The sequence below is a fragment of the Mus musculus genome, chromosome 13, assembly GCF_000001635.26.
Source record: "Mus musculus strain C57BL/6J chromosome 13, GRCm38.p6 C57BL/6J".
Lineage (NCBI taxonomy): Eukaryota > Metazoa > Chordata > Mammalia > Rodentia > Muridae > Mus > Mus musculus.
In genome coordinates, this window is record NC_000079.6 from 68,671,890 (window position 1) to 68,684,698 (window position 12,809).

The following is a 12,809-nucleotide window of genomic DNA, read 5'->3' on the forward strand; positions in this document are numbered from 1 at the left end:
TACCGGGAGGAAAAACAAGTTTCGTGCATGAAGAATTGCTGTCTGGTTGTCTGGGACAGAAACGTTTGCATTAGATGCATTGGCAGTCGGAAGGGTTGTCTCCTCAGAGTTGCTCAGGAAAAACTGAAAGAGAAATGTGTTTTTTTTCAGTGAATTATTAGAGATCGGATGAAATACGTATCAGGAGAGAGCAACACTTATTAATGACTGTTCTTCTTGTGTACAGTCAGTGAACAGTCCTGGTCTCTACACTGCCAGTGTGACAGCTTCAGCTTCTTCTTGACACTGTGGGATGTTCTAGTCCATGAGTATGTAACCATTACAGTATTACTCCTTCAGTATAGAAACTCTAGGGCTTCAAGAGTGCTGTTGATGAAAACAGAAGCAACTGGATCAAATGTTAAGGTGCACACAGCACAGGAAGGCCTGCTAAGCCAATATCAGCCAATACACAGATATTCAACTCTCCCTCACAGAATCAAAGATGCCAGAACTGACTTCACTCTTTGCCATCTTGGTTCAAACATTCAATGAATCAATAGACTGAAAAAGGACAGTTGCCTGGAGCCACATTTGCCTACATCCATATTTACCTATAGCCACATTTGCCTACAGCTATATTTGCATACAGTCACTTTATTTGCATACAGCACATTTGCATAAGTCACTTTATTTGCATGTAGCCACATTTACATACATTATTTGTGAGCATTTGGCTTCTCAGATGATAGGTAAGAGGCCACAAAGTGAGCTTTTCCAAAGGTGGGTAGGATTAACAATAAGGTATTCAGATCAGCATCCAGAAGCAAAGGGTCAACCTGTTTGAAAGGCAGGATAAGAACCAACCCCTCTTTCTCCTAGATAAGCTGTAACACAGACTGCCTCAGTGACCACTGATCAGTTTTCTGCCATGTGACTGGGAATACTAGACATATCCTGAAAAAATAAACTAGAAAATCATGACTCTTGAAAACTTCTCTTTATAGGAAGAAATTAACCTGTAAATCTAGGCTGTGTGTTCAGTATTCACATCCAAGGTTGAAATGTAAGCCTTTCCTATATTTTTCCATGGTTGCTTCTGTTTACCACTTTACATTCTTTGATGGTACAGTTGTCAGCAATCTAGATTAGTTCACTCAAGTAAATAGGAAAAATGTTTATTTATGACAGTTTGGGTGGCATGTCGTTTTCCCCCAACAATGATGCTTGATATAATGTTTTTATCTATTATAAATAAAACATACTTAAAAGTTAATGAAACATAGATATCTTTAACTTCTTCTAAATAACTTGTGTCAAAATCCATGATCTCTAGTTGACCTATAATTCTGTTATCTTTTCTGGAAAAATTATATCAGGAAGAAAACGGAATGAAAAAATTACTTAACATACACTATGCTGTAAAACACTGTAGATTTATATTTGACCAATCCTAAATGCAATTAATTTAAACATGGAAGGGCATAGAAAGGAAAAAAGGAACCTTTTTAGTTTGGAGAGATACCACCCAGTCTAGTTGTAGGAACTCAGGAATTTTTAAATAATAAACAAAATATCTTGATCACATCAGGGAGACCAAGAATAGGAAAGATGATGTGCTGTGTTCATGCTGTGTAGGTACCAACTGCCTCTAGGAAGACCATGTCCTTGCCAGGAAGCTATACATAAATACAATGCTATGAATCTGAAAATCAGTAGAAAACATGGGAGCTCTGGAGCTAGCTCAGCAGTTAAGAGCACTTCCTGCTCTTGCAGAAGACCTAGGTTTTGTTATCAGCAAGTCTGGGGACGTGCAACTCCAGTTCCAGGGGTACTAATATCCTTTTCTGGTCTCTGTGGGCATGTGATATACATAGGCAATGTGGACACTCATACACATAAAATAAATCTTTTTAAAAACCAGTAGAAGATGCTAATCATTGTGTGCAAGAATACTTCCTGAACACAGTGTCCTCAGAGCAAGATGTTACTCAAATTCCTCTTCCCCATTCTTCCATGTTAATCCATCTCACTTCTCTTCATAGAATGAATGTCCACATCATGATTATCTAGGGGACTCTTACTGAGTACTCTAACTGCTAAAGCCTTGGCAATAACTGTAAATTTTAAATTGTCTAGAACAAGATAGTCTCAGTGGATGCTCAGAATGCCATGAATATGGGGCTTTTCTTTCAAATTTTACACTTCCCAGCAATTTAATCTCAACCAAAAGCATCTTTCCCAAGAACTGTTAACTGTGACAACAGGATTTGACATGGAGATCTGTGCTTGGTGATGTCATTCTTTGTCATTTGTTAGGAATTAGAAGTTCAAGTTGTTTATTGGTTGAGTTCAGTTAACTCTTACCTGCATGAATCACAAGTTTATGTTTGAATTACTCGTAACAGATCTCTTGGCAGTTTCTCATTTCATGACGTGGGCTGGCACGTAATGACATCACCAGTGTTGGCACCAACAGTGGCAAGTCTATTCAGCTTTCTTTATCTCTTTCATTTTTTGAGATTATAATGTAATCACACCTTTCTCCCTCCTTCTTTCTCCCCATGGATGCCTACATATTTCTCCTTTCTCTCTTTCAAATTCATGGCCTTTTTTTTAAAAATAAATTATCCATCTGTTCTACATATGAATCTACGCAGCCTGCTGGACACTTGTGGGAAGCAAAACAAGGCCATTTGTAATTTGATACTGAAGACTTAGGTTTGAAAAACAACACGGAATTTGGATAATTGTTGAAATATTTAGTATCATGTGGATGAATATGGAATGCTTAGGGCATCCTGGTAAAATCTCTGAGGTCATTTCATATACATTGAACATTCTCAGAACTGTTAAAATGCAGGGTTGGAAAAAAAAACCCACAAGTGAGTGAGATCTGCGCACAGCCTCCCTGTACTGTGGCCCATTTCCATAGTCATCAGCACAGGGAGGCTACCCACAGCCACCAGCCCTCTCAGATTGTCCTGAATACATCTGTCCCATCTTAGGTAAGCAGAACAACTCCTACTCCTTAGGTAGGGAGTTGAACCTAGAGAAGCCACTGAAAGGGGCTGCCTGCTGCTGGCTGGGAAGACAAAGCAAGCAGAAGCTCACTTGTTCCAGAAGGGCCATGACAGCAATAAGAAAACAAGAATTGTGAACACAGAATGATCTGTGAGATAAGCTGGGTACAAAAGAACATCAGTGTGTGGTTTCACTCTCAGGAGCATTCACAACAGGCAAATCCATAGGGACAGGAAGGCAGATGTACACAAGGGAAGGGAGGACCAGAGAGTGGAGACGACTGCTGCACTGTTTTTCAAGTGTAATTAATGCCATGGAATTGCACATGACAAAGTGATTAAATCAAGTGTTTTAGGTAACATTTTATTCAATGACAAATGCATTTAAGATAGGTTTATTTAATTTAACTTCATGTGTGTTGAGTAGTTCACCTGGGTGTGTGTACATGTATCACGTGAGAGTCTGGTGCATGTGGGAGACAGAAGAGGGTGTCAGATGTTCGGGAAATGGAGTTATGGATGATTGCGAGTTACCATGTGTGTTGGAGAAGTTAAAAGTGGGTCTTCTGCAAGAGCAGTGAGTGCTCTTAGTTAATGAACCATCGCTCCATCTCTGACAATAAACAGTTTTAAAGGGAAATAGAAAAAAAATTCTTAGTTACACACCCAGGAGACATAGGCATCTACAAGAAGAGTAGCTCTTGTGTCTATTAAGGGGTGGTACATGTGTGTATGTATGTGTTCGCTTAAATCACTGGGGGAAATTTTAGTGATTTTTCTGCCAGAAAATTTCATTTGATAAGAAGTCATAGTCAGCTCCACAGGTGAAATCCCTATGATTCTTGTGTTCACTTGGGAAGGAAGGGATCAAGTAGCTTGTAAAGAGTGTCCCAGAAGGCTGTGTTGTGTAGGAAGCTAAGCAGGATGGATATGTGGAAGGAGGGCCAGATAGGAAGACACAGACACAATGAGGGGAGCAGGTAACAGTGTGGAGGGAGAATGGGTTTTGCTTACATTCTAGTGGAAGGGAGCATCTTCTCCAAGAGATAGCAAGGAAAAGGGAGCCCATCTCCCAGCTATGACACCCTCTGGTGTCCTGTCTATTCTGTCCACTCTGTTCTAAGGAGCCCAGTGTTCCTGGGCACCAGCTGCTTAGGAGAGCCAGGAGGCTGGGTCTAGGGATTAGTGCACATGGCAGGCTTGTCTCTGTAAATCCAGATGCAATCATAAGTGGGGCCAACACAACAAACTCCTGGGAAAGTCAGATAGCTACCTAGGTAAAGCTGCTGCCATTTTGTTCATAATGTCAGCTTTTAAACCACTTTATGATCTCACTTTGGCATAACTACAAGAAACCCTGCACACAAAAGAGACACTGGAGGGTCAGTAAACATGGTGCACCTCTCACTGGGGAGGATGGAGCACTGCTGGCTTTTCCGTGTGGTTGGACAGGAGAGGCAAGACAGCTATACAGCTCCATCCTTATCCCCCCGAACGTTGATGAGCATGTGGTACAGGATTGTACTTCTAATTCACCACCTCCCTTCTCCATCAACTTTGCATGTCTTCTGGCACTCTCTCCTACCTGGCAGTAGGATTCTCCCATGTTAAGAAAGAAGAGCAACACTGCAAGATTTCTGGCACTGAAGGCAAAATTGTTCTCTCTACATGGATTATAGTCATGGTGTGAAAATATGTGTCAAACATGTCTACTTGGTCAATTACTATTAGTATTATTACTTGCCTGCTTGTCAACTACTATAAGTTACCTTACATTGGATACATGTATCCAATCAAATGTTTCCCAGCTATAATCTCTTACAAAGAGTAGTTGATGAATCTTGGTTGAGTAAGGCCAAACTATATTTTACAAAAAAGAAATGGTTTTGTTTTACAGAGTTCTTTACTTAACTCATCATTAATTATATACTCATGCACTAATGATTAGCTATGTCATAGGAAGAATACACTTCCTACAATGTGCAGGAAGGCAAAGACAACAAAAGGACCTCATCAAGGAGACATTTTCCAATTCACTCCCATGTTAGTTGCAGCACTCATCACAACTGCCATCTTTGGAAACAACCTCGATTTGTTATTACTGATGAGTGAATAAAGAAAACACAGCATATAACACAGAGATATTATATAGTCTTAGGGGATCCTGTCATGCATGACTCTGGAGGACATTATGCTAAGTGAATCAAGCCAAGTACAGACAGAAAACTACTACATGATCTCACTTGTATGTGGAGTCACAAAAAGTTGACTTGATACAGACAGAATAGTAGTTACCAAGGGCAAGAGGTCAGGAACTAGTAAAGGGTAAAAATTACAGTTGTGTAGGATGTGTAAATTTAGAGCTCCGATTCATGGTAGGAGCACAGAGTATTGTATAATTTGAAAATTAGCTAAAAAGAATCGATTTTAGGCTCTAAATATACACACATACATGCACACATGAACTCACATGCATGCACATACAGACACACACACACATACACATGCACACATGCACTCATTTACATTCAGTAAGTAGGGAAGGGGAAAGATACCCTAAACTGCTCACTCACAGTAATTATTTTTCTGTATATATGCACACCAAAATATCATGTTCTATGCTTCAAATATATGTAATAAGAAGAAAAGCCTTACTGTTTTTCTTGGTTGGTTTTGAAGATGGTGTCTCACACAGCCCAGACTGCTCTTGAACTTGCTATGTGGCCAAGGATGAGTTTGAGCTTCCGATCATCCTGCCTCCACATCACACTATCGTTTATCACTGTGCTTGGTTAGGGGCATTGACCCCAAGGCCTTTTGAATGCTAGGTAATCACTCTAGCCTGAAACTCACTAATGAGTGTGTGGACATCCTATTAACTGTTGAGTTTCTATAATTTGTATGTGGTGCTGTTGGCCAGTGAAAGTCAGCTTCCTGGAAATGTGTTGACTCACTGACTCTCTGCCCACACAGGTGAACTCAAGTGCAGGGTGAGGAGGATCACAGTAAGAGTCTTCAGGTAACCTAATATACCCTGTGCAACCATACAAATGACTCAAAACTACAGCCATAGCATCTGCTGTCCCCTCTAGGCTATTCCTCTGTCCATCCCACTCACACAGAGGCTCCTACAAAACATCTCTTTCCTTAAACAAACTGCAGCAGCAGTTTGAGGCTGGATTCAAAAGGCAGGAGGCAATAGGTGTCACAGAGACTTTGTGGGCAAGTTTCCAAAACTTCAAGACAAAAGGCTGAAGAAGTGGTTAGGCAGTTTAGAGTACCAGCTGTTCTTCCAGAGGACTCAGCACCTGAGTGGTAGATAACTGATGGTCTCTGTAGCTAACAGCTCTCTGCAACTCCAGTGCCAAGAGATCTGATACATGTGGTAGATAGACATACATGGAAGCAAAACACCCATACACATCCCAAACCAAACCAAAGTAGACCAAATTAACCAACCAATGAACAAAGCAACCAACCAATCTACCAACTGACCAACTGACTAACCAACCAACTCAACCTGGAAGGCAGACCATAGGTGAAATGACCTGTTCAAAGCAAGCCTTGATCCAGCCCAGGGGCTTACCATGTTAAACACAGCCATGGTTAGTATGATAGCTGTGGTGACGATCGTGAGGGAGATCCGTGGCCATGGGCGGTTGGCTATGATGCCTGATGATTTCAAAAGCCACAAGAGAGAGGCAGAGGCCTTTTTGCTGCATTGCTGTGTAGAAAGAGAAAGAAAAAATACACTGCTGTTTAGTGTATTCTCTGAAGTATAAAATAATGGTGTTTAAAACTGCAAGAAACACCAACACTTCTCCAAGATTAAACAAATCTCTCCCTGAGCACCCATACCAAGTCACAACCTCATTAAAATTATGTTGGCTGTCAAATGAAAGATAAATTAAGTGTTTATGACAAAGGTATGATATTATTGTGTATCTTTTCAGATAGACCTGAAATTATGATTTTAGGTAATTTTGGAAGAGGGAAAATTTCAGTTTATTTTATACTCTGGGGGAATGTACTAAATGGATATCTCATCTAAAACAATTACTATACATTTAGTTGATTTATGGAGAAAACAGGTCAACATGTTTCACATTCCTTTTACTGCTACAGCAGCTAATCATAAGAGCACATTCAGAATGTAGAGTGAGTTTGCTGACTGATAGAGTCTGCAGATAAGATACTCAATGGTGGATGGCTTCCTGCCATGTTACTGGTGGTTCATTCTTCCACAGAAAAATTTTATTTCAAACATTGCTCTCTCTTTCTCTGAGTTCCACTGAATTTCACCAGGTGATCCCTGTGATCCTGGACTAGGAACTACCCCTTGGTGCCCGGTGGGTAGGCACCTGGTGGGTAGGTGCCTGGTGGCTACCTCAATGAGCACACAAGTCCTAAGTCATGACAACGACTTCCTCCCTGAGAGACACCAATAGTCAATACTTCCTGATCTGTGCTGACTGTTGGTAGACCTAGTCATCTGAGGAACAGTGTAGGCATCCACAGCTGCTTGAAGTCACGGCTCTCAGAAGCCAGCATTCCTCATCCTCTTCCTCATCATCTGGCCACATCAATGGTGATATAAATGTCCTGTTTACAGCCAAGCACTCAGTCCCCACTATTCTCAGCACCTTGATCAGCTATTTGCCCCTGTATGAATGTCGGAAAGGCAACTGTAGGGAGGAGGGGAGAATGAAGAAATTCAGAGGGGATTAGAGAGGGTAGGGTTATAGTAATTATAATATTTTTTAATTTTAAAAGTTATAATCATTTATTCGATGTGTGTCCACACATGGAATCAGAGGTCAGAGGACAACAAGACAAAGCTACTTCCCACAGTTAGAACTTCTGCATCAGACTTGGTGGCCAGCACCTCTCTCCTCTGAGCCAAATGCCTTTACTTACTAAGCCATCCTCCTGACCCCCAGTTTACATGATTTTGACTATCTTAAATACCTTGAATATGTGGAATCATACATTTGCCCTAGTGACTAGTCTATTTCACTCATAATAATTCCCTAAAGCTCACCATGCTGTAGATGTTCCCTCTTTGTCAAGGCAGAGTAAAATCCCATTGTAAGTACATGGTATACTTTTTTTTTTTTTTTTTTACTGAGGTAGACGTGGAATGCTCCCACCCCATGCTCACATGAGCACAGCTATTGAATTGAAGGTCTCTTACTACAAAAAAGGGATCAGGATTGTTACAGAATGGGAGCAGATGTTCCTTCACCATTTCCATGGGCCCTGCACTGTTATGTGGTGTTTCATAGCTGCTCTTATATTCACTTCTTAATGGACAAGCCACTGTGAGTCTCACCTCAGTATGGGTCAGAGGGTAGAGCACAGAGAGCGCCTTCCAGGAATGAGTCACATGATCACACGAGGATGGTGCACTTTAATATGACAGGCAGTATCTGAAGAATTCTCCATGGAATCTCTAGGGAGGCAGTTGTCAACCTTTCTAATAGAGACCAGCCCTAAAGGGATGGGTCCTGGAAGTCTAACCCTCCCCCATGTTTATATGGTGGTAGATCTGGTGCAGTCTAACTAAAACTCAATGTGAAATAACCTCCAATGGCATTGGCAAACACCACTTACATTTTTTATACCTATTTCTTATGCTCTTTTTGAACTCCTCCTAAAATACCATTGACATAAGCCCTGAAATATGTTGAATGTCAACATGACAATCAAATAAGGCTGCTGCTGAGTGGGAGGCTGGTGGAGGGTAAGCATCCAGGCAGCACCTTCCAGGCATCCCCACAGCTGTGAGACTTTCCAAAAGTTAGTTATACCTTCCTGCCCAGTTTATTCACACACCTCCTTGGTTGTTTTGGAGATCTAAACACAAGGCACCTGATGGGAACTCACAAGTGTTAACTTTTCTCATCATTTCAGCGAAGAAAACATTGATATTTCTCAACAGCATCTCTGTGACTGGGAATCCATTTATTTCTTCAGACAACATCAGTAATCGATTCTTTCTTTCCATTCTTACTCTTTACTATGGTTCCCACACCCACAGTCCCTAACACAAAAATGAAGACTGTTAGTCCTTTATGTAGATGAGGACCAATGCTTTGGCTTCACTCCTTGGGTAGATGTTCCCAAGAAGGTGGTCCAGAGTTCAAGTCAATGCTGGTTGACTCTAGGAGCTGAATCTCTGACTGGTGTACAAGCCACTTTTCACTGGACTCTATAGATCCCCCTCCTCCTCCCAGCAAACTGGAAGTGATCCAGATCTATATTTTACATGTCAATCAAACAACAGAGCTTTAACAGGAGTTGGCAATGCTATGCATCTGTTATCCAGTATGGTGGCCCTTAACACTCAGAACATACAAGATGGGTCATGGGTCAGCATCATAACTGTGTAATGAATACTACATCTAGTGGTGCTAATGATATAGAACACACTCAGATCTGTGTTGTGTGGAAGCAGGAATGAAGTATGTAGATACATATCCAAGGAAACCTTAATCTTATCTAGCTCAGACTCTGTCAGACAATAATATTTGGTTGGGCTCTGATCAATTAAAACTAATTTTGTGTTTGCAGTCTATGCAGTAGGATTAGTATTTTTTTTGGAGATGAAAATGATTCCGATCAATGCACCTAACTTTATCTCTTCTCCCACACAGTCTTCACTGGACCCTCAAAGCTGTATTTTGAGACAACTTATAAACATATCAAGCTAAATGCTCATTGTTTTCAAGGTCAGGAAGGCAGGCATCCCTGTTTCTCCCCAAATCGCCAACAAGAGGCAGAATTAAAAACAAATGGTGATAGTTGGTCATTGGTGCTTGTGTTGAGGAAAAGGAAGCAGGAGGGCTGGGTGCAGATGCATAGCATGGCCAACTCCTGTTAAAGCTCTGTTGTTTGATTGACATGTAAAATATAGATCTGGATCACTTCCAGTTTGCTGGGAGGAGGAGGGGGATCTATAGAGTCCAGAGAACCTAGTGATGGTGGTGAGAAGAACCGAAGATCAGGATTTTAAAATGAAAGGAAAGTTATCAAAGGCTGATGAAGAGTCTAGGCATTGTATTACATGCTGCAATCCCAGATCTCCAGAGGAGGCAGGGAGATCAGAAGTCCCAGGTCATCCTTGGCAATACAATACGTTTAAAGTCAGGCTGGGCTAACAAAGACCCTGTCTCAAATAGAAATGGAAGTATAAAAAGGCCACACTAAAACCCATTACTTTGCATTTTTAACTTATTATAAAAAGGGCCAACACTGTCTCTACTTGCAGTTCTCTACACAGTTCAAAATATTCAGATTTCAGTATTTCAGTAACGTCCATGAGAGAAAAAGAGGTTTATCAAAATCCTGCCTATTTTGATTCAACATTATAAATGACAGCATTTCAAGTATTATGTCGACCTGTCCTCAGAAGGTGCCACTTAACTAAAGAGGAGATAGTACCTGGCCCAAGGCGATGTAGTCCTTGATTTAACTGTTAGCATCATTTCAGCAAATCTGCTTCCTATCACTGGGTCCAGGTGTTCAAGGATTGGCTCTTACACTGAGACAGGACCACATTCACCACCAAAAATCAGGTTTGGTACTAACTATGCTGAGAGATTTAAAGAAAGAAAGAGTATACACTTCCAGGAAAATCTTACCCCAGAGGTTATACTGGAGTCCAGGAGACCTGTTGTGTAATAGAAAGCTGTGTGGTGAATACTTAAGTTCTTGATCCTAAACAGACAGAGCGTCCACCAGAGAGTCAGTGCTAATACAGTGCACTTGGATTTGAAAAAGCCAAAAAGATAACTCTGCCATAAAACATGGCTTTCACAGAGGCCTCGGACTTGACTCAGCTCATGAAGCACCAACTTTACAAATCTGACTTCAGATTCCCCAGATCCAGGCAGAACCCAGTGTGGTAGAGCATGTCTGCAAATATTGTGAGGTGGGAGACAGAGAGCAGAATCTCTGGAAATGGTGCCAGCCTGCCCTGTGTATGCAGTACAAAAACACAAGAGCCCTGATCTCAAATATGGTGGAAGGTGAGGATGAGCAACCTGAAGTTACCTTCTGGCTTCCATACATGTGTACTTGGACACACAGAGAAAGAGGGCAGAGACAGGAGGGGAGAAGTGAATGAAAGAAGGGGTTGAGGGTGGGAAGCAGAGAGAGAGAGTTTTCTCAGTACTGTACAAGCCAGGAGAATGTAGAATTATTAGAATTATTAGAAAAAAAGTAAAAAACGATGATAGATGATCACAACAAAGAAAGACGCTTTTATACAATTAAAAAAAACAGCTATTATGCAATATCCTCAATTCTCATGAAAAGGGCATTTCTTACCAAGAAAACAGTTCCAGAAAAATATAATGCTCAGAGGCGATAGTTAGATAAATCACTACACAAGGGTAATGATAACGTGAATAATTGGAGAATATTAAATACACAAAGATTAAGTGATACGAGTCCGGAAGATGAGAGGGATGATGAGATTAGAGTATGGGGTCCGTCTGCTTCACGACACAGTTGTAAGAGCATCCAAGCATCAGGTGTACAGTACAAGTTTTAAAGTAAAATAAAACCAAAGCCCCAAATAAACAGCCGGGCTGGAGTGCATCATGTCTAAGTTACCAGAGAGAAGATAGTCCATTTGTAAAAAAAAAAAGAAAGAAAGAAAGAAAGAAAGAAAGAAAGAAAGAAAGAAAGAAGACAGAAAAGAGGAAAAATGAGTAAAGGAGGTGGAAATGAAACATGGGGAATTAATTAAAAACTATCAATCCCGCCATCGTGATATACACGCAGGCCGCTTGTCAAATCAAGGTGGGGGACTTCTGGATCAGAGAAAACAGCGTGTGGCGACGTGTTCTTTACCAGACTTATTACCAAATGATTACCGATTTTCCAAACAGACAAAGAGCAGCTGAGAGCAAGATGGAAAGAGGGTCACCAGCAAGTTCAGCCCAAGAGGGCTGCGAGCGCTGTGTTGCCATTAGAGAAGGCAGTCTTCAATGGCCACGCTCTCCCCAAAGCAGAGGGTTTTTTGTTGGCTGGTGTGTGACCTACTTTTCCTCTCCTAGGATGAACTCTGCATTTGCACTTTTGTCATTGTCCCACAGGAGGTGGCTGGCAGGGTGGCATCACGCTGCTTCCACCGTTCAAGGCAGGAGGTAACGACGTAGGAAATGTCTTCTGACATTTTCTAAGATAAGCTTTGTGTGGTGGTGGTGGTGGTGATGGTGGTGTGTGTGCATGTGGTGTGTGTATGTGGTGTGTGTGTGAGTGTGCACTCTATATATGGTCAGAGTTACTGTTTTATACCACAGAGAGGTAAGTTTCTCCCACACAGCTCAGAAATATCTGTATAATATTGGATATCTGTGCTCAGTATTAGCATCGTCACTGCTGTAATTATTCCATTACTGGCTCTGAGCATCTGTGAGAGTATGAAGAGGCTTCACGGAGCAGTGGTGGGGAAAGTAGATATGGCTGTGTTTAGGCAGCAACTGCTTACAAAAGTTGTTCATGTGTGTGATGGTTTATATGTGCTCAGCCCAGGGCGTGGCACTATTAGAAGGTGTGGCCTATTGGAGTAGGTGTGTCACTGTGCATGTGGGCTATAAGACCCTCATCCTAGCTGCCTGGAAGGCAGTATTCTGCTAGTTGCTGTCAGATGAAGATGTAGAATGCTCAGCTCCTCCTGTACCATGTCTGCCTGGACTCTGCCATGTTCCCACCTTGATGATAATGGACTGAACCTCTGAACCTGTAAGCCAGCCCCAATTAAATGCTGTCCTTGGAAGACTTGCCTTGGTCATGGTG

General features: G+C 41.5%; 1 protein-coding gene across 2 annotated transcripts in view; it reads right to left on the reverse strand.

The window, feature by feature from the left end:
• Adcy2 (adenylate cyclase 2) overlaps positions 1–12,809 on the reverse strand; it is a 379,558-nt gene that overhangs the window by 51,847 nt on the left and 314,902 nt on the right. For both annotated transcript variants that reach the window (XR_001780768.2, NM_153534.2), the window contains exons 16-17: positions 6,589–6,726; positions 4–123 (exon numbers count right to left, since the gene is read on the reverse strand). Coding sequence is in view for 1 of the 2 variants with exons in the window: in NM_153534.2 (NP_705762.2) it covers positions 4–123; positions 6,589–6,726 (258 nt within the window). In the remaining variant the exon portion in view is untranslated. The remainder of the gene's footprint in view (positions 1–3; positions 124–6,588; positions 6,727–12,809) is intronic.